Below are 23,056 nucleotides of genomic sequence, written 5' to 3' on the forward strand. Positions count from 1 at the left end.
GGGGGAGGACGAGGGATTAGAAAAAAGGGGAAGAGAAATGAATTTTCTGTTATTCTAGAAAATTTTCGAAATGGAAAATTAATTTTTTTTCGGGAAAAGAAGAAAAGAGAAGGGAAATGTGGGGGGAGAAAATCTTTGGATTAAAAGTAGGGGAAACATTGTTTTTTGTTTTTCGAAAAGTAAATTAAAAGAAAAATTAAAAAAAAATAAATTTTCCCGTTTCTTTTCTTTCTTTCTTTTTTTTTTTTTTTTGACCGAGAGAAAAAGTGGTCGAGAGAGAGGCTACAAACTAAACGATTATTACGTTACATTAATTTTTTTTTTTTTTGTCACGGTCGAAAAACCGCAGAAAGAAGAAATTTTTTTTCTCTCTTCTTCATAGTATTATTATTTATTTTGTGTCGCTTTCGCGAGGATTTTTTTGAAAAAAGAAAAATTATTTTTTTTCACTCATTTGGCGAGAGGCCTATGGCAAAAAAAAATCTGAAAAATAATAATAATTAAATAACGATTAAATTACAATACATTGAGTTTCATAAATTAATTTTTTTTTCTCTCTTAAAATGTGCGTTGGACGCTTATTCATGAAACTCAACGTTTATTTTTTTTTAACGCAGTGCGTGTGTGCAAGTTTTGGCATTATTTTCCGATTCAGAGAAAAATGAGAGATTTTGTGCTATGAATTTTTATGCTCCCTCTTCCTCCTCTGATTCTTTTTTGTTTTTTTGTTTTTTTTTGACGAAACACCGAATATTGGAAATTTAAGGAATAATCGCCACTTTTTTTTTTGTTTCCTTTTTTAATGTATACTATACATTTTTTTATTTCATGTAATGACAAAAGGTGCGCTTTGTTTTTTTTTGCATTTCTTTTCCCTAATCAATTTATTTTCTTTTATTTTTCTAATCCACCTTTTTTTTTTTTCCTCACGCTGCTGCTTTCGTATACCATTTATTTAACTCTCCAGCCTTGTGCTTCTTATTTTTGTTTGTTTCTTTATTTTTTTTTTTTTTAATTGTGATTTGGTGCGTGCGAGTGATCGTTTTCGTTCGCAATAGTGCGACTCTGCTTTCGAGTCAGTAGAAAAAACCTAAATCGATCTACGGAGATTCTTTTTTTTAGATTTATTTTTGCGTCAAATGAGCCGATTTTTCTTCCTCGTCGTTTTCTTTTATTTTTTATTTGGAACTGTTTTGCATGTTTTCAAAAAAAAGAAAAAAAAAAAAAAAAAAATTCAATATCAGAAAAGGGAGAAAATGAAGAGGAAGAAAAATGATGATTATGATGATGATTTTGGCTTCTGTTTCCTTTAAATGTCATTTTCACACTTTGATATTCTAATTTTTTTTTCATTTTTTACCTTCCCTCGCTTCTTCAATTTCCTCGATTATTTCTTTTCTTTTGTCAATTTTTTTTTTTTTGGTATACGCCACTTTTTTTTTTGTAATTATTATCCTATTTGCTTCTTAATTTTTTTTTTTTGTCACAGGATCGAGGAATTGATAAATTCTTTTTTTCTTGGAATTTGATTTATTTAGTGGATCGTTAAACCAGATTGTTGTTGTTGCTTTTTTTTCTCGTTAATCATCGCGCTCATCGTTAGCTGATGGTAGATTGAAGTGCAGGATTTTTTTCCCCATTTTTTTTTTTTTTCTTTGTATATGGCAAAAAATTTAAGATCCAAAGTTTTAGTTCCAAATACGAAGGAACGAGTCCCAGGATCCTGTCGCTACTGCCATTCCATCTTCCGTTACACCCAAACAAGAAACTCGATTATCGTGTCCCGCCAAAATTCCTGTAATTTGCAATTGAAAATCAGTTTTATTTTTTTTTTTTTTAAAAAAAAGGAAAAACAATAATAATAATAATAATAATAATAGAATTTTTGGTTTTTTGCCCGAGAAGGACCAAGGAGAAAATTTTTTCTCTTCTCAAGTTATAAAAAAATTAGTATAGTTTAGTAATAATAATAATAATAATAATAATAATAATAATAACTTAAAATTGCAAAAGATTTAAAATTTGAAATAAATTTTCTGCAAATTGAAAAAAAAAAAAAAAAATTAATAATAATAATAATAATTCATTATAATTTAACAAAAATATAATAATTATTATTAATTATTTATTTTAAACCATTTCATGCAGAAATTGATAATAAAAATTGAAATTAAAAATTAAATTATAATTTAATAAGAAATTAGAATTCTTACCCGCTCGTTCGGTTTTCATTGAATCCCAAACATTGCAATTGAAATCATCATAACCGGCCAAAAGCAATCTTCCACTTTTGCTAAAAGCTACGCTTGTGATTCCACAAATGATATTATCGTGACTATACATGGCTAATTCTTGATCTGCTCGAATATCGAATAATCTACATGTCGCGTCATCTGAACCCGTCGCGAAAGCATAACCATTGGGGAAGAACTGAAAAATCAAATTTTTTTTTGTAATTAGTCATTTTTTTGTGTTTAAAAAACTGAAAAAACAATTTTTTTGTAATTTGCAATTTCTTTTTTTTCGTAAATTTTTGGAATTTAGTAATTTTTTGTGTCTAAGTAATTTTTGTTGGAATTAGTAATTAAATTGTCATTTTTTTGTGTCGTTGTAATTTTTTGTACTTTAGGAATATTTTAGAATTAGTAATTTTTTCTCAAAATTTTTTGTAATTTTTTGAATCCTAGTAATTTTTTTGTTGTAGTAATTTTTTATAATTAGTAATTTTTGTATTTTAGTAATTTTTTGGAATTAGTGCTTTTTCTTTGTAATTTTTGGAATCTTAGTTTATTTTTTATAAGCAGTAATTTTTTGTATTTTAGCAATATTTTGGAATTAGTCATTTTTTTGTAATTTTCAATTTTTTGTGTCTTAAGAAATTTTTTAGAATTAGTAATTTTACGATACTAATTATTTCTTATAATTAGTAATATTTTGAAATTAGTAATTTTTTTGTGTTGTAATAATTTTTGTTGGAATTAGTAATTTTTTAAATTTTAGTAATATTTTGGAATTAGTAATTTTCTTTCTTAGTAATTTTTGTAATTAGTACTTTCTTCTATTTTTTGGTAATTTTTTTTTGTATTTTCGTAAATTTTTGGAATTTAGTAATTTTTTGTGTCTAAGTAATTTTTGTTGGAATTAGTAATTTCATTGTAATTTTTTTGTGTCGTACTAATTTTTTGTATTTTAGCAATATTTTGGAATTAGTAATTTTTTCTCAATAATTTTTTATAATTTTTTGAATCTTACAATAAGCAATAATTTTTTGTAATTTAGCAATAATTTGAAATTAGTAATTTTTTGTCTCGTAGTAAGAAAAAATTAAAAAATAAATTTATTGTAATTAGCAATTTTTTTATGTAACTAGTAATTTTTGTTGTAATTGTTTAAAATTAGTAATATTTTGGAATTAGTAATTTTTTGTGTTGTAGTTATTTTTGGTTGGAATTAATAATTTTTTTGAACTAGTAATTTCTTTGTAATTTGTTGTATATTTTAGTAATATTTTGGTAATGGTAATTTTTTGTATTCAATACTTTGTTGTATTTTAGTAATTTTCTGTGTTATCGTAATTTTTTATAATTAGTAATTTTTGTATTTTAGTAATTTTTTATAATTAGTAATTTTTGTATTTTAGTAATTTTTTGGAATTAGTAATTTTTCTTTGTAATTTTTTGTCTTTTAGCAATATATTGGAATTAGTAATTTTTTTCTTAGTAATTTTTTGTGTATTTTAATGATTTTTTGGAATTAGTAATTTTTTTTCTATTTAGGAACAACTTAAAAATGAATTTTTTGTAATTAGGCAATTTTTTTGGAATTGGTAATTTCCCTTGTAATTAGTAATTTTTTGTATATATAGTATTTTTTGTGTCTTTTTTATATTTAGTAATTTTTTGTGTTGTAGTTATTTTTTTCTATTTTAGTAACATTTTGGCACTAGTAATTTTTTGTGTCATATTTTTTTGTGGTCTAATTTTTGTAAATAGTAATTTTTTTCTGATTAGTAATTTTGTTATTTTTTTAATAATTTTATATAATTTTTGTAATTTTGGTAATTTTTGTAATTTTGGTAATTTTTTTTTTTTTTTTTTGAAACAAAAAAAAAACTTACCGTGACAGCGTTAATGTCACTTTCATGTCCCGGGAAAGTTTGTTTGCAAGAGCCCTCACGAATGTCCCATAATTTTGCACTCGCGTCACAAGCACCGGAAACGAAGGTGCGCATGTCAGGTGCAAGCGAAAGAGACATTACATCTCCCGTGTGACCAATGAACGAAGTACATTGCTGTCCAGTTTCAATGTCCCACAATGCACTAATAATAAAAAAAAAAAACAGTTAAATCAATTATTATTTTCACATTTTTTTCATACAAATTTATTTCTAATATAATAAAAAAAAAATGAAAATAATAATAAAATTTAAACTTTAATATAAAAAGTAAAAAATTGATTTACTTGTAAAAATTTAAGGTTATGTTTATGAAAGTTTTATATTTAAAAAAAAAAATGATAAATAGTTTGTGAGTAAAAAAAAAATAAAAACTCTCTTTGAATTTTGAATTGAAAAATAAAAACTAATTTTACATAATTAAAATACGAAATTTTTAATCAAATTTGTAAAACGATCATACACATAACCTTCAAATTTTTGCTTCTTTCTTCTACGAAATTAAATTTAATAATTAAATATTTAAATAATAAATAATAATTTTATTATTTAAATATTAGTAAAATAGTAAAATTAATTTTATTGTATTATTTTATTTTATTAATTTTAAATTGAGATCGAATTTTTAATTAAAATAAAAGACAAAATTTGCCTGCAATTTTTTTTTGTGGGAAAAAAAAAATTGTCAAATTAAATTCAAAAATATGAAAAATAAAAAAAAAATCTTACCAGGACATATCACCGGAACTGGTGACAATTTGATTGTCATCGAGAAATCGACAACATGATAAATAACCAGTATGTCCTGGCAATTCTCTGCTAACGCGAACATTTCCCTCTCTTGTTTTGAGACTATAAATGGAACAAATATTGTCCAATCCACCGCAAGCAACATAACTTCCAGATGGTGCATAAGCACAAGTCATTACCCACGAGGAACGAAGTGGGATCGCATGAACTTTATTGGTGGTATAACTATCCCATACAATTAATTTTCCATCTTGTGAAGCGCTCACCAAATTTCTAAAAAAAAGGAATTTGAAGAAAAAAAACAAAAAATTACATTATTTTTCACATCATTTTTCATTTTTTACACACACACACACACACTCTCTTCTCTACATTAATATATATATTGTAAAAAAAAAATTTTCTAAAGCTAAAATTAAAAGTGATATATATATATATATATAAAAAAAAATTTCTAAATACTATAAACTAAATATTTTTTTTTTAATTCACTAATTTAATGGAGTCGTTTTTAATTACCTCGAGTCACTACCCCATTGAAAAGCATAAAATTAAAAGTTGTAAATTTGAAAAATGCAAATTATTCATAAAATTATTTTTTTAAACTATATAGGAAATTAAAAAAAAAAACAATTCAACATAAAGTTTTTTTTGTATTTTTTTTTTTTTAACAATTGTGGAAAAGTTTTTTTTTGGGGGTTTTTTTTTTTTATTGTTAATTACCTGGAGTCACTGCCCCAATGCATGGCATATATTTTTGCCAAATGGCCACGAAGTGTTCGTCTCGTGCGCATTTGTATTCGACCAATTGGTTCCATGCCTGAAGTGGCTTGAACCAATGCTGTGTCGCATGCTGCTTTTCTTGCATCCTAAAATCATAATTTATTTTCTCTATGTAATAAAAATTTTTTTGAACGTTAAATAAATTCTTCTATATAATTAAAAAGGATTTTTATAAAATGAAATAATTATTAAAAAAATTTGATCTTTAAAATTTTTTTTTAGTCATTCTAAATTTTAGAAACTAAATTATTTGAAAATTACAAATTTTTATAATTTGAATTTCTAAATACTTGATCTTTTTAAAAATTCGTACTTTTAGAATTTTGATTTTTTTTTTAAATTCGAACATTTTAAACATAAATGAATTGGTTATAAGAATTTTTTTTTAACAATTCTAAATTTTGTTTTTTCGAATATTTGTAATTTTTTTTTACTTTTGGAAATTTGATTCTTTGATAATTCGAATTCAAACATTAAGAAATTCAAATATTTAAAAATTAAGACAAATAAAAATTAAATCTTTTGATAATTGGAAAAATTTGATCAAATAAAAATTCGTACTTATAGAAAAGAAAAAATTGGTATTTTAGAAATTAATTTACTATTCAATCTTTCAAAAATTCTACCCTTTGGAAATTCCGTACTTTTAGAAATTCGAACTTTAAAAAATTTGACCTTTGGTAATTCGTACTATTAGAAATTGTAACTTTTAAAAATTCAATTTTTTTGTTTTCCGAATATTTAATAATTCATTTTTTTGATAATTTAAAAATTTGGAAATTCGTTTAAATAAAAATTTGAACTTATGATTATTTGATTTTCTAATAATTTTAATGTCTAAAAATTCGATACTATTTAATTATTTAAACTTTTAAAAATTAGGTAAAAAATTTAAATTTTTAGAAATTCGATATTGTGATAATTCGAATATTTAAGAAATTCGTTCAAATAAAAATTTCATATTTTGGTAATTTAAACAATTAAAATTTTAAAAAAATAAAATATATAACAATTTTCTCTTTTATTTATTTAAACTTTTAAAAATTCGATCATTTAAAAATTTACTCAAATATAAAATCGTTCTTTTAGTAATTCGAAAATTTCAAAATTAAATCACATAAAAATTCGTACTTTTAAAAATTTAAAAATTTGAAACTTTTAATCAATTAGACATTAGAATTTTTAAATTGAATCTTTTGGTTATTCGAACATTTAGAAATTTGAACATGAAGAAATTCGGTCAATTTAAAATTCGATCTTTCGTTAATTAGAACAATTAGAAATTTAATCAAATAATAATTCGAACTTTTGAGAATTCAATTTTAAAAAAGTTTTTCTTAAAAAAGAACCTTGCCCGTATTTATTAATAAATAAAAATTCAATACTTTAGTAATTTATAATATTAAAACTTAGAAAATTTTTAAAAATTCGTTTTTTTATTTATTCGAATTTCTCAAAATACGAACATTCGTAAATTCCTTTGAATAAAAATTCGATCTATTGATAATTCGCGAATTATATCAAATAGAAATCTAAATTTTTAACAGTTCTATCTTTTAATAATTCGAATTTTTGAAAATTAAATTTTCCGACAAATCTAGTAATAATTCGAATTTTTATAAATAAAAATTTTTAGAAACTATATCTTTTGTTAATTCAAACTTTTAAAAAATTGATATTTTGATAATTCGAATTTTCAAATATTTTATCATTTTTTAATTTTGAAAAAATCTAATTATTATTTATTTATTGAAAATATACGGAAAAATATTTTATTTTAACTATGTTTGAATTTGATAATTTCGAGTTTTTTCGAATTTGTTCGTAGTTTATATTTTAGAGTTTTGTTCAAAGTTATTATATTCTTTTTTTAATAACAATAACACTCTTTAATTGTCTTTTCTGGTTTTCGAACAATTTTTTATGTACAATAAAAAAAAATAAATAAATAAAAGAAACGAGGAAATTGAAAAAGTTCATGCAAGTTTTGATTAGTCTCCTTGCAACTGTCAATGATGATGCTAAAAATTAGGTTAGAAGGGGGGAATTCCTTGAAAACAGCTTGTCCACCTGACGACGTTTTATTTTTCCACCACTATTTACAGGTTGGATTTTTTTTTAACTGTGCTGATGATTCATCATGGTTGTAAAAACTTGTGCTAGTCTCATTCTTTTGATGGTGGTAAAAGTTGGTGTTGGTAGTAGGGCGCGGCATAACCGTCGCTTCTCTGATCAATACACCACCAGTACATTCTCTCTCTTACTTTCTCTCTCTCTCTCTCTCTCTCTCATTCTCTTTCTCTCTTGCTTCCTCGTTTTCTCCCCTTTTAACACTCACACCCTCCATTTATTCGTGCCGATGCACTGTCTCTTTATACACGTGTATATATATAAAAATAAAATATCAAACAAAAAAAAAAACGTTTTATTAAAATTTCATTCAATAAAAAAGTTAATAATAAAAAAAAAATGTTAATAAATAATGAATAAAATTTCACAGTGTAAAAACGCTGCCAAGGCTCAAAATAGAAAGCAGAGATGAATAATAATTCTTTGAAGCGGAAATTTTTTTTTTCGTTCTAGAACTAAGAATTGTTTTATATAAAAATTTATTAATAGACTTAAAATGAAATTTTCATTTAAAAATAGTGTTTAATTTTATACAATTAAAATACGTATGTAATAAAAAAGTATTACTTTTTTGCAAATAAATAGTAATTTTTAAATACATATATAGTAAAAAATAGATATTCAAATAAATACTAACCCTAATGGCATTTTTTAGAGTTTCCGCCTCCTGGCGAAGACTGTCTAATTCGTTCATGACGCACGTGCTTTTTTTCTAGTCACGTGTAAATAAATCACTCGATTTTTGTAAATATATATATATATCTATAAATGAATATATATATTTATATATTGCTACGAGTTTTTAGAAATAAAGAAAATTCCTTGCTCAATAAAGTTGATTAAAGCAGGGGGTTGTGGATGATCGGATTTATTTTCAAAATTCACTATTACGGTGCCAGTTTTCCAACAACGTTCTCCAACAATATTCACTTCTTTTTCCCTTTTTTCTCCCCCAGGACTCACGATCCTTATTCTGTCCCAATACCTGACCTCTGTCCCTTCTGATCCACGCAACACCGCCAGTTTCGATATCTCCCAACGAAACCGTTGCCAGTCCTGAAATTCACAAAACAAAAAAATTATTATTTTCACACAAAAAAACGTAGGTTTCATTTTTTAAATACTTTAATTTTAATTTAAAATTTTCATTTTATTCGAATTTTTAGTTTTTCATTTATTACTAATGGAATTCTTCAAAAGGGTCGAATTTTCATTTTTGACCGAACAAACATAACCTAGAATCAAATTTCAGCGCAAATTTTTAAAATTCGAACAGTTACCATTAGTTTTGGATTTTTGATTTTTTAAATTATTAAAAAATTGCAACGAAACACCTTTTTTTGGTTATGTTTGTTCGGTCATTTGCAATTTTCGGTCAAAAATTAAAATTCGTTTAGGAGAATTCTATTAAAATAATAGTTGGTAATATTAAAAATTCCCACAAATGAAAATTCTGTTATTTAATGTACTTTTTTGACCGAACAAACATAACCAATAATAAAAATGAAGGCGCTAATTTTTTTTTATTTAGAAATTCGATCGGATTAAAAATCAAACTGTTAGAAATTCTAACTTTTGGTAATTCGAGCATTTAGAAAATTCGATTTTCTACCTATTTATGATTTTCGAATCTACATTTGACCGAAAAATACAAATATAACCAAAGAGAAATATTGGAAAATTTGTCCGAATTTTTTTTCTATGTTTATTCGGTCATTTGCATTTTTCGGTCACTTTTAAATATAAATAGAAACAATTTTTTTTCTGCCAATATAGAACAAGTTATTTTTCGTAACGGGGGGGGGGGTTTATTTCTCTTTTCGTCACGATTAAGAGGAGTTTTTTTTCTCTCAATACGGAAGCTTCACGGAAATGAAGTCTCTTATTTCGTTACTGTACAAAAAAATGGTACATGATTCAGAAAAAAATTTTCAGGAGACACGCAAGAGTTTCGGGCGCGGCTCAAAGAGATAAAAGGGGGGTGGAAACGTTGAAATTTTCACGTTTTATTTTCATTAAATTAAATATTTTTTTAATACTTTTATACAGTATTTTTTTATATACAATTTTTTCTTTATAAATTAGATAAAAAATAATAAAAATATATAAATGCCGCCTGTTAACATAGCTAGCTAGCTAGTGGTTAGAGCGTCAGGTTGCAAAATTGAGGGTCGCGAGTTCGAATCCTACTAGATGTAAATATGAATTTTTTGAGTTTTTTCGAATTCGCTCGAAGTTTATAATTTTAATTTTGTTCCAAGTTTTATAATTTAGAGTTTTATTTAATGTTATTATATTCTTTTTTTTAATAACAGCAACACTTTTTAATTGTCGTTTTTGGTTTTCAAATTTTTGTTTTTTCTGAAAACAAGAAAATGAAATAATAATAAAAATGATAAAATATTTTTTAAAAAAAAAAGAAAGGGGTAATTGCATAATATAAGCTTTCACTTAAAAAAATGCAACTCCATTCAAGTAGATAAAAAAAAAAAAAGAAAAAAAAATGAATGATGGTCGGGCGTCCTTCACCTCGAAGGAATATCTGAAAACCCGGGAAATCAGGGATTGTCGATTCTACAGGGTTTCTCATTCAGAGCAAAGTTACTCGATATCGCAGACACGCAAACCTTTTCTGCGCATGCACAATTTGAAATGCGTAAGAATGCACCTCTCTTTCTCCTTCTCTCATTCTCTCTCACTCTCTCTCAAAAAAAAATAAATTTTTTTTTCAATAATTCAACCCCGTATGTGCAAAAATCATTATATTTACTTAAAAATATTTTTTTTTCTCTTAAAATATAAGTTTTTTACACTAAATATTTAACCATTCTAGGAATATTTTTTACAAATATATTTTATAAAAATATTTTCGAAATATAAATTATGAAAATTTCGAAAATAAACTCATCTCTCAAAAAAAAAAAAAATTTCTTAGACTTACTTTGTAAACTTTCTTCCGCACCCCCTGATCTTTTTTTCGTCCTGTCAGAGCATTATTGACTCAATCAAAATCATTTGATTCTTTAGGCTAAATATCCGAAAAGTCTTCATCAAAATCAAAAATTTTGTTCCATTTTTCTTTTTTATGTGAAATACTTTACTAATTCATTTTTTCTCTCTATCTTTCTGGGGAGAAAAAAACAATGTCCGCTCACTTAATTTTAATAAGAATTTTCTTTTCTTCTTCTTCTTCTTTTTTTTATTTATTCACTAATTTGCGTTCCACCTGGTCCAGGATCCCTTTGTAAGGAAACGCATGGAAAGGTGCGAAGGGGACGGATCAAGAGGAACATACACACACACCACCACAACTCCCGATCCTCTCCACGTGAGAGGAAAATGAGAGAATTATAGAAATAATTTTTGTTTTTTTTTTGTTTTAAAAATAACACACACTCACACACTCTCACAAAACAATTGAAATTGTCAGAAATTGAACACTAGTCGAACGAGCCTCTCGGGTTATAGACCACACCCAGAGCACCGAACGAGAGAGAGAGGAAAAATGAAACTTGGCGCTGCTGACGGCTTTAGGGGATGGTTATACATAAATATATATAGATATATATATATATATACGAGAGGGTGCGCGACGCTGGCGCCGCGACGCTCGATCCCGGCACCGCCATTTCTTATCTTTCCCTATATGTGTTTAACACTCGAGTATATATATATGTACTCTCTGAATTGTTATTCTTTAAATTTTGAATTAGTGAGAATTGGTTCTTTTAGCCGAATTCATATTTTTTTTTTTACATAATTTTCTTTGAAGTAATTTTCTATATTACTGAATTTTTTTTTTATACCCAAAAATACACTTCATAGATTACGTTACAGTGAATGATTTCCTTTAAAAGTGAAAAAATAAAAAATTTAGAAAAAAAGGGCACATTTATTACGGAATGACCCCAAAAAAAATTCAAAAAAACGGTTATAACTTCAAAAGAAATTAAAGGATCCTTACGAAACTTGGTAGTTATGTTCTTTGCAAAGAATAACATCATTTAAAGGCGAAAAAAATTCAAATTTTGAAAAAAAACGCAAAATTATTACGGAATGACCCCAAAAAAAATTTTTTAAAAAACGGTTATAACTTCTAAACAAATTAACGGATCCTTGTGAAACTTGGTGTAACTTAGTATAATTTTGCAATGAAATTTCGCCTTTAAAGTCGAAAAAAATACAAATTTATGAAAAAAAACGTTTAATTATTACGGAATGACCCCAAAAAAAAAAAATCCAAAAACGGTTACAACTTCTAGAAAAATAAACGGATTATTATGAAACTTGGTAATTATGTTCTTTGCAAAAAGTAGAATTGTTTTATTACAAAAAATGCAAATTTCGAAATAAAAACCGTATAATTATTACGGAATGACCCCCAAAAAAATTCAAAAAAACGGTTATAACTTCAAAATAAATTAAGGGATCCTTACGAAACTTGGTAGTTATGTTCTTTGCAAAGAATAACATTATTTAAAGGCGAAAAAAATTCAAATTTTGAAGAAAAAAAAATGCAAAATTATTACGGAATGACCCCAAAAAAAAATTTTTAAAAAAACGGTTATAACTTCTAAACAAATTAACGGATCTTTGTGAAACTTGGTATTTATAATTTTGCAATGAAATTTCGCCTTTAAAGTCGAAAAAAATACAAATTTATGAAAAAAAAACGTTTAATTATTACGGAATGACCCAAAAAAAAAATCCACAAACGGTTACAACTTCTGGAAAAATAAACGGATTCTTATGAAACTTAGTAATTATGTTCTTTGCAAAAATAGAATTGTTTTATTTTAAAAAATGCAAAATTTCGAAATAAAAAACGTATAATTATTACGGAATGACCCCAAAAAAATTCAAAAAACCGGTTATAACTTTAAAAGAAATTAACAGATCCTTACGAAACTTGGTAATTATGTACTCTGCAATGAATGACATCTTTTAAAGGCGAAAAAATACAAATTTACAGAAAGATCTTTTTGTTTGAAACTAGTTAACAAATTTCCAGTCAAAAATAACTAATTAGCAAAAAAAAACTACTAATTTATAAACTACCTATTACTATTTTCAATTGGTAAGCCTTACTAAATGAAATATTAGTTTTTTACTACTAATAATTTTTTACTCAAAAAAAATTAAATAAAAACAGTAACTACTACTAAACAAATGACTAGTTTTCAGTTTTTTTTTCAAAAAAAAAAAAAAAAAAAAATTGAAAATAATCAATTTTTATCTGAATTAGTAGTTTTCAACAAGTTAAAAGAATAAAAAATGATTCGACCTTGACTATAAACTCCTTCCACACACAAGCGAGAGACAGGTGTGTTTCTGGCAACCGTCTCTGACTCGCGATTAACCGCCAATTTAACCGACACTTTTTCTTGAGTTCATTTTCCCTCCAACCATAGAAAAAAAATACCGATTTGGCAGCTTCTTTCACAAACTCTATATATTTTGTCATATATATATATATACTAGATTATTTAATATTTTATTTTCTGGCCATTCACCAATCACACAACTGTTGCTATAATGCAATTTAAAAAAAAAACTGTTTTCTCACCTTTTTAAAAATAATCATTTAATGATTAATCAATTATAATAATAACAAAATAATAATAATAATAATAATAATAATAATAATAATAATAATAATAATAGCAAAAATAACAATAATAAATTTTTCTATATCTTTTCTACTAGTTTTTTTTACAATTGTCACTAAATTTTCTAATATTATTTTTTTTGTTACTATTTTTTTTGGGACGCATGATTATGTTTTAAAAATCATTAATTAGAATTTTCAATTTATGGAATTTCATTTGTCATAATTATTTTTTAGCCCAACTTTTATTTGTTCGAATTAGTATTTTGCAGAATTTTTATTCAAAACAGATTTTCTATATTACACAATTTTTAAAAAACCAAAAATTCACTTCACAGAATTTTTATTTGTCAAAATTTTTAATTCGCTCGTAATAGGACATTTTATAAAATTTTTATTGGCTAGAATTTCATTGCATAGAATTTTCATTTGTTCAAATTATTATTTCATTGAATTTCTACAAAAATCGATTTTTCTGCAAAATTTTTAACTGCAAAATCATTTAACAAAATTTCTAATTTGATAGAATTTTCATTTGTCCGAAATTATAAATGACCGAAACAATCGATTTTAGCGCAATTTTTAAATTATCAACCAATGAAAAAAATTATCAATAAAATTGTGATTGGTTGATAATTTAAAAATCGCGCCAAAATCGATTGTTGTTTCGGCCATTTGCAATTTCGGACAAATGAAAATTTTTTATCAATTAGAAATTCTGTTAAATGAATTTTCGGTTAAAAATTCTGCAGAAAAATTGGTTTTTATGAAAAATTCACAATAAATGAAATGAAACAAATGAAACAAATGAAAATTCATCTTAAAGAATAAAATGAAAATTCTAGCCAATAAAAAATTCTTTAAAATGTCGATTGAAAAATCGAGTAAATAAAAATTCTGACAAATAAAAATTCGAATAAATAAAAACTCTGTGAAGTGAATTTTCAGTTATGTAAAAATTCTGTAATATAAAAAAAATCTGTTTTGATGAAAAATTCTTGCAAAATTAATTCGAATAAATAAAAATTTGGTTCAAAAATAATTTATGAAAAATGAAATTCCATAAAATGAAAATTCTAACGGAATATAATGATACATTCCTATATTTGTTACTACATTTTCTATTTTTTCAATTGTTACACTGAAAAAAATGTTGCCGAGAAATTCAACTACCATTGGGTAGTTGACTAGAAAGTAGTTAAAATAACTATTTTTTTTAGTTAATCTAATCATGTTCATGTAGTTAATGTATAACTATTTTTAAGAAGTTAATAAGTAATAGTTGATTTTACGTAAATATGTAGTTAAAGTACAACTATACAGGTCGGTAGTAAAATTAACTTTCTTAAGGTAGTAAAAACAAGTGGAATTGTAGTCAACTCAAAATTTCAAGAGTAGTAAATCCAACTACTATTCACCAGTTATATGAAAAGTAGTAAAAGGAATTATTTTCTTTATTTAATATAACTGCTTTTTGAGTAGTCAATTTTTTTTATTAATTTCTATGATTTTATAGGCTTCAATAAAATTCTTGTTGTAGAATTAACAAGTCGTCTGTAATTAAAACTACTACTTTAATCCTCACAACAAAAGGATATCCTAAACTAATGTAGGATATCCTGAAAACGTCCATAGGATATCCTAGGATATCCTGAGGATATCCTCAGAACATCCAAACCGCCGTTACGTAGGATATTTTTAGGATATCCTGGGGATATCTTGAAGATATTCTAGGGATATCCCTGGGATATTCCAGGGATATCCTAGTGATATCGTGGGGATATTCTTGGGATAAACTTAGTATATCGTTAAAATATTCTAGAAATATCGCTAAGATCTCCCTAGGATATCATTATGATTCAAATTTTAGAACGACTCAAGGATATTCTAACCCTTAAGCTAATATAGACATACTGTGGATATCCTTAGGACGTCCTAAGGACATCCCTAATTATTCCAGGGATATCCTTGGGATATCTTTAGGACGTCCTGAGGATATCCACAGGATATCCTAATAATATATTGGGAAATGATTAGGATATCCCTGGGACGTCCTAGGGACATCCTTAGATATCCCTAGGATATCCTAACCGCCGCTACTTTTGATATCCTTAAAGTATCCTTAGGATATCCCTGGGGTATCCCTAGGATATCCAAGGGATATTTTTGGAATATCCTAGGATATCTGATGCTGTGTGGGAAGTAGTAGATTTTTTACTATTTTAATTAATTCGATAAACTTAAAGAAGATTTTTGATGTTGAATTTAAAAATCGTTTCCAGTTAAAAGTACTACTTTAAGTATAGTAGATTTTACTACTCAAAGTGGTACAATAGGCTTTAAGAATACATTTTTGTTGTAGAATTAACAAATCCTTTGTGATTAAAACTACTATACTTTAAGTTTGTAATTTTTTACTATTTTAATTAATTCAATAAGCTTGAAAAACGTTTATGATGTAAAATTTACAAATCGTTTCCAAAAACTACTACTTTCAGTAGTAGCTTTTACTACTTAAAGTGGTTTCAATAGGCTTTAAGAACATTTGATGTCGTAGAATTAAAAAATCCTTTGCAATTAAAACTATCACTTTAAGTAGTAGATTTTACTGCACTATGCAATTAAATAACTTATAATATAATTAAAAGATGAAAAATTTACAAGTCAAAACTTAAAAAGAATAGTTATAGCAACTAATAAAAGTAGTAAAAATGACTACTTTAAATAGTTAAATTACCAATTGGACAAGCAGAAAGTAGTCTTCGAGTAGTTTGCAGACTGTCGTAGCGAGAGCGTGCGTGGTTAGTCGGTTAAGGTATCGGATTGCGAGCGTGTTAGGGTCGAGGGTTCAATTCCCGTCGGTTAGAAATTTTCTCTGTTAGTTACATAATCGTTAGGGCAGCATAAAATAAGCGTCAGTATAGGAGAGAGGATGAAAAAGTCAATTCTACTGATAATAAACAATTATAAATAAAAAATAATTTTATTTTCCTATTTTAAGTAGTAAAATCTACTATATACTTAAAGTAGTAGTTTTAATTGCAAAAGATTTATTAATTCTACAAAAAAATGTTCTTAAAGCCCTATTGAACCACTTTCAGTAGTAAAGTTTACTATACTTAAAGTAGTAGTTTCAATTGCAAAATATTTATTAAATGTACCAAAAAAATGTTCTTAAAGCCTATATTGAACCACTTTAAGTAGTAAAATCTACTACTTACATCTTGAGTTGTTTTAACATTTTTAAATTGAGTTAATACAATCACTAAATGTAATTCTACCAATTACATTTTTAATTGGTTTAACTATTTTTCAGTTAATAGAACCGTTTAAATTCAGTTGAGGACCTATTCTACTACTCAGAGTAGTTAAAAAGTAGTAAAACCTACTAGTTTTTTTTTCAGTGTACTATTTTTTTCAATTTTTTTTTTTTTTTTTTGTTTTTGTAATAATTGTCACTACATATGAACTCAACTTGATGTTACAAATTTTGTTTAGTAGTGCGTGTAAAATCATCACTATCAAAGTGGGTCATGTAAACGAGCTCGCTGAAAGAGAGAGAGAGAGAGAGAAAGAGAGACCAATGTTTTATAAACGCAATCAATAATATAATATTTTTTTTTTTTACCAAGAGGTAAGCAATATAGATTTTTATATATATATTTATACATAAATGCTTTTTCATTACAAATTTTTCAAAGTGGAATGACCTCAAAATTCAAAATGGCGGCGTTTTATTTTAATAGTTAAAAATAAATACATCATGCGGTTTTATTTTTTGATCTTGAATTAATTGCAAATAATAATAATAATAATAATTTTATTATTATTATAATAATTATAATTTTATTATTATTATAATAATTATAATTTTATTATTATTATAATAATTATTTATAGTTATAATATATTAATTATTATTATATTATTATAATTATTTCAAATTCAGGGTGTCTACTAAAAATTTGAATTAAAATTCCAGGACTTTTTCAGGACAAATTTTGTTATTTTTCCAGGACATTAAATTGAATGACTTTAAATAATAAAAAAAAAAATTTTAGTTTAACTATTGTTTTCAGAAATTATTAAAAAAAATTAATTAATTACTTAAGTAAAATTTTGCATTTTACTTATTTAATGAATTTTTTTTTTAACTTGATTGACAAAATTAGAAATTTTTTTGAAAATTTAAAAGTAAAATATAAAAAAATTCAAGGACAAAAATTGAAAATTCCATGACTTTCAAGGACATTTTTTTTCAAATTCCAGGACATTTCCAGGACTAGTAGATACCCTGAAATTACTATGTTAATAAATATTTTTATATTATTATTATAATTATTAAATACCGCCGCATATTCGTTTATTGTTGAAAATAAATAAATAAATAATAATAATAATAATAAATAATAAAAATAAAAAATAATAATGATAATACTAATAATAATAAAAAATAATAAAAATAAAAAAAAAATAATAATAATAATGTATAGAAGAGCTAGTTAGAAATTTAAAGAGCCAGACTTTGAAGAGAGTTCATTGGGCCATTGCAAGCTTTTGGAAGAATTATAAAAAGAAATAGAGAGAGAAAAGAGGCACACAGGTGAATGACGTCAAAGCTCGCTCTCTATGACGTCAGAGTAGCACCTGAATGCGGCGCATTGAGTCGACGCAGTAACCGTTTTGCTCTCAAATTGCGAGATGTTCCCAAAAAAAATTTTTAAAAAAATTCATTTTATATTTCAATACAATAAAAGAAAAATCTAATTTAAAAAAAAAATAATATATATTTTAATCGAATTTATTTTTCTCAAACCGTTAAAAGGAATCCAAAAAAAAAAAAAATTTGCTATCCTCCCACAATTTTCATGATTCGAAAAAAAAAATATTTTTTTTTAAATAATTTTTTGTTATTTAATAATATTAACAAAAAAAAATTTTTTTCAATAATTTTTTGTTATTTAATAATATTAACAAAAAAAAAAATTTTTTTTTAAATAACAATCAATAATTATTTTAATAAATTTCATAAAAATTTCATTTAAAAAAAAAAAAAATTTTTTTTTAATTACATTTTTTTTTGTTTAAAAAATGAAAAAAAATTTTTTTTTAGGCGTTTAGAAACATAAAAATTAGAGATAAATAGTTATTATTTCCATTTTCTGTCAATCGTCTATATAATAAATATGACGTCAAACGAGAATATTTGGATTTTTAGGTTAATGAGGTCTACGCTCCAAGTTCCTTATATTCTCGTGATTCTCTTTTGAAAATCTCATATTATATAAAAGTACTTTTGTAGACGTCGATTTGTGACAAATACAAAAAAAAAAAAAAAAAAAAAACAGGTAACAATGATAAATAGTTGAGTAAAATTTAGAAAATATTAAAGTGAACAAAAAAAAAAACGAATCAGAAAATGAAGAAATACGAAAAAAATAAAAAAATTATAATAATAATAATAATACTAGTAATAAAAATAATAATAAAAAAAAATAATAAAAATAAATAATAATAATAAATAATAATAAAAATAAATATAATAATAACAGTAATAATAATAATAATAATAATAATAAAATAATAATAATAATAATAAATATAATAATAATAAAATAATAAAATAATAAAATAATAATAATAATAATAATAATAGATAAAAAGATTCAGAATATTGAAGACGAGGGAAATAACTTCATGTCGTCGTCGTTGTCGTCGTTTGCGAATATAGAGAGAGGGGGACTTTGTATTACATATATATATATTATGATTGGAAAACATTAACCCTTCGATTGTAGATGACACTACTAACCATTTCGAAAACATTCACTATATATATACATATATAACGACAGAGTTGGGTGTTTCCTTATACCGGAAAAAAATCATATATATTTTTTCCAGTTAAAAAACAAGGAAAAAAAATAATAAAATTTTCCGAATTAAATGCAAAAATTCCAAAAAAAAAGAGATTTCCTTATTTTTTTTTTCGCCGAAATTAGATCGAGAGTCAGAGACGTATGTCAGAGCTTGGAATAAATTTCCTCCGCTCATAGACTATTTATTTTCTATTCTATCAAGTGTAATATTTTTAAAAATATCGGGAAAATAATAATAATAATAATAATAATAATAATAATAATAATAATAATAATAATAATAACAATAATAGCAAAAAATCTACTCTCGAAAAATGAATATAAAAAAAGGGCAAAAAAAAATAAAACAAAACGAAAATTAAAAAATTAAATTTGTAAATTAAGAATTTAATATTAAAAATAATAAATAAAAAAAATAATAATAATAATAAATAAAATAATAAAAAAACGAAAAAATAAATATTTATCAATAATAAAAATTGGAAAAAGCAAATATGAAAAATAATAAAAAATTTTTTTCGTTTATATGATAATAAACAAGAAAGGTTAATTGTAAAAAAATATCTCTATATTTAAAATTGATAACTATTGATGCAACTGGAAAATTTGCATATTTTTTTTGCACCTTATTTTTTTTTAACGATATATATATATATGTAAGTTACACTAAGCAAATAAATAATAAATCATTTTTGCATTTTATCGCAGAATGTAAAAAAAAGAAGTTATTTTTCATATTAATAATACGAAGCATACTGATAATAATATAAAAATTATAATAAATATTATTATCATAATAATATAATAATAATAATAATAATAATAATAATAATAATAATAATAATAAATATTTTATTTCTCACTTCCAATAATCGAAAAAATTTCAATTTCTAATAATAATAATTAAAAATAATATTAATATAAAAATAATAGTATAATGATAATAATAATAATAATAATAATATTAATATAAAAATAATAGCATAATGATAATAATAATAATAATATAATACAAAAAATAATAATAGTATAATAATAATAACAATAATAATATACTAAAAACTTGAATGAAATTATTAATAGTGTAAAAAATAAGAATAATTGCTCCGTAACTTGGAATAAATTTTCCAGCACTAATTATTATTATTATTATTTTGATTTTTATTCGATTCGTTTATCAAAAAAAAGAAAGAAAAATAGAAAGTACACTCTGATGACTGTACAATTAACATCGAAATGAAAACCAAAGTGACATTTGAAGGCAAGAATGTGTAATATATATATATATATATATAAAAGGGGGGAAATCAGCCGCCATATTTGCAAAAGATCGAACACCCAACAATTGTTTGAAAAATTTGTCAAAAAAAAAAAAGTTAATAATACTCGCGCTTGGATTTTTTTTTTTTTTTGAAATTTAATCGGAAAAAAGATAATTTATTTACCTGGGGCTCCTTGAAGGAGCTACGCCACGTTCGTTTGAAATCCCTGAAAGCCGCCCCTCCTGCGCCAATAACGGTCACCACCTAAAGATTTAATCGTTCCTTTTTTTTTTTGTTTTTTTATCTCACTTCTTCTTTCAATCACAAACACTACACAGAAACACTTTTCGACAATTGCGTTTTTTTTTCTCTCTCTCTATTATAAATTTTTTAAACAATTGACGCGCACTGTGACAATGGACCGAACACTTTTTTTTTACAGTGCCGGCTGCGTCCGATCGCAATGAAAAAAAAAAAAAACTGATATTCACGTCTATTGGGAGTATTTTTTTTTTTTTTTGACAATTTTCAACATACGCACCAATTGATTGGAATGAGAGTTATTGAATTATTGTTTTCATCGAGAGGGACGGGGAGCACAGAAAAAAAAAAAGTTGTACAAATATACACACAATATCCCGCACTTAATATATATTTTCGTTCTTTAACTTTTCTGGGTTCTACTGACTGTCACCACTGTGCGAAAGCGGGCGGGGCTCCCTGCTTCCAGCTCCGTGGACCCCGTGGTTGCACTCGAAGCAGAAGGGAAAATCGTTTGCACGGACGAGGAAGAGAGAGACTGACTAACTGTCCTTTTCTAGTTCATGCTTGGACAAATTAGGCTTTCATCACAATGGTAAAATTGTGAAAGAGAGAGAGAGAGAGAGAGAGAGAGAGGAATGTTTTCTGTTCTTTTCGAACTTATGTTAAAGAATATGAAGCAAGGTTGGGAATTTATGCGAAAGTTTATGAAGTTTAAGGGTCAATTCACAATTGTGTCGCGAACAAAATGTATGAGATAGAAAAGGACACAAATATTCTCTTTTCTTTTTCAACTCATTCGCTAACGTACGTCGTGTATTCCTACAACTTCTTTTTGTCCTTTTCTACGCGTTGCCATGGCAATAATTTATTATAAAATTTTAAATTTTTCAACTACCACACCCTGTTCTAGAGAAAATTTAGTAACATTAAGGGTACCTTTCACATTATCTTCTGCATTCATGCAGAAATATTTGGCCGCTCAAAACCAACGCAAAATAGAAACGTAACCGTAATCGTAACCGCAAATACAACCGGAATAATGAGTTAGAGAAGGACAAACAATAAGTCTATCCTTTTCTAACTCATTCTTCCGGTTGCGTTTACAATTACGATTTTGGTTACGTTTCGATTCTGTTCAGGTCTTCACACTACAACGAAATCTAGTGAATGTTTAGTAACTTTCTAGTAATTTTTTAAAAAATTTCGGTTCTAAGTAGAAAGTTACTAAACATTAACTAGATTTCGTTGAAGTGTGACCGGACAAATGTTTCTGCATGTATGAGATAGTATGATTGTACCCTTAATTATAACAATAAATTCACTAGGCCTGAGCAGAATAGAAAGGTAACCGGAATCGCAAACGCAACCGGCAGAATGAGTTAGAGAAGGATAGATAGATTGTTTGTCCTTCTTTAACTTATTCTTCCGGTTGCGTTTACGATTACAATTCCGGTTACGTTTCTATTCTGCTCAGGCCTTAGGCTGCAGTCCCATGGCAGCGTTTTTCGTTGCGTTTTGTCACTAGACCATGAGTGTAAAAGAGATGCAGATATATGTTTGCTATGTTTACACTCAGGATCTAGTGACAAAACGCAACGCAAAACGCTGCCATGGGACTGAAGCCTTAAACTTTTACTAAAGCAGGGTGCGGCAGTTAACGATAATTATGACAAATGACGAATGTGAAAAATGGAAACCAAACTCTCCTTCCGGTTTGACGGCATTTTGAAAAAGTCGTGACACTTCTATAATAATTTTATTAGTTTGTGACGAACAATGTAAAGGCCTGAGCAGAATAGAAACGTAGCCGGAATCGTAATCGCAAGCGCAACCCGAAAAATACGTTAGAGAAGGATAGACATATTGTTTGTCCTTCTCCAACTCATTTTTCCGGTTGCGTTTGCGGTTACAATTCCGGTTACGTTTCTAAATTAGAAACGTAATCGTAACCGCAAACGCAACCGAAATAATGTGTTAGAGTAGGATAGACATATTGTTTTTCCTTCTCTAACTCATTATTTCGGTTGCGTTTGCGGTTACGATTACGGATAAGTTTCTATTCTGCTCAGGTCTTAAAGCCTTACGCCACGAACTAATAAAATTACTGTAGAAGTGTCACGAATTTTCAAAATGTCGTCAAACCGAAAGGACAGCACTTACGCAATTGGGTGTATAAAGCTGTTTCCACACCAACCTTTTTTCAATC

The 23,056-nt window shown here is 25.5% G+C and overlaps 2 protein-coding genes across 3 annotated transcripts in view; one reads left to right on the top strand and one right to left on the bottom strand.

The window, feature by feature from the left end:
* Positions 1-597: 597 nt before the first annotated feature.
* Positions 598-21,332, bottom strand: LOC127290019 (guanine nucleotide-binding protein G(I)/G(S)/G(T) subunit beta-1). 2 transcript variants are annotated; one of them, XM_051318381.1, is made up of 7 exons: positions 20,770-21,332; positions 8,475-8,893; positions 5,648-5,793; positions 4,904-5,197; positions 4,118-4,319; positions 2,214-2,430; positions 598-1,795 (listed from the first exon to the last, which is right to left on the bottom strand). In XM_051318381.1, exons 2-7 carry the CDS (start codon positions 8,529-8,531, stop codon positions 1,689-1,691), a joined length of 1,023 nt encoding a protein of 340 aa, XP_051174338.1. In that variant the 5' UTR covers positions 8,532-8,893; positions 20,770-21,332; the 3' UTR covers positions 598-1,688. The 2 variants fall into 2 exon arrangements, with proteins under 2 accessions (XP_051174338.1, XP_051174339.1); XM_051318382.1 differs by lacking the exon at positions 20,770-21,332 and adding an exon at positions 10,779-11,321.
* Positions 17,466-23,056, top strand: part of LOC127290022 (transmembrane protein 70 homolog, mitochondrial) — a 144,682-nt gene continuing 139,091 nt past the window's right edge. The window contains exon 1 of the mRNA XM_051318383.1: positions 17,466-17,470. The gene's annotated coding sequence lies outside the window, so the exon portion shown is untranslated. The remainder of the gene's footprint in view (positions 17,471-23,056) is intronic.

The sequence above is a fragment of the Leptopilina boulardi genome, unplaced genomic scaffold (assembly GCF_019393585.1).
Source record: "Leptopilina boulardi isolate dan_hultmark-lab unplaced genomic scaffold, ZJU_Lbou_2.1 LbouV2_55, whole genome shotgun sequence".
Lineage (NCBI taxonomy): Eukaryota > Metazoa > Arthropoda > Insecta > Hymenoptera > Figitidae > Leptopilina > Leptopilina boulardi.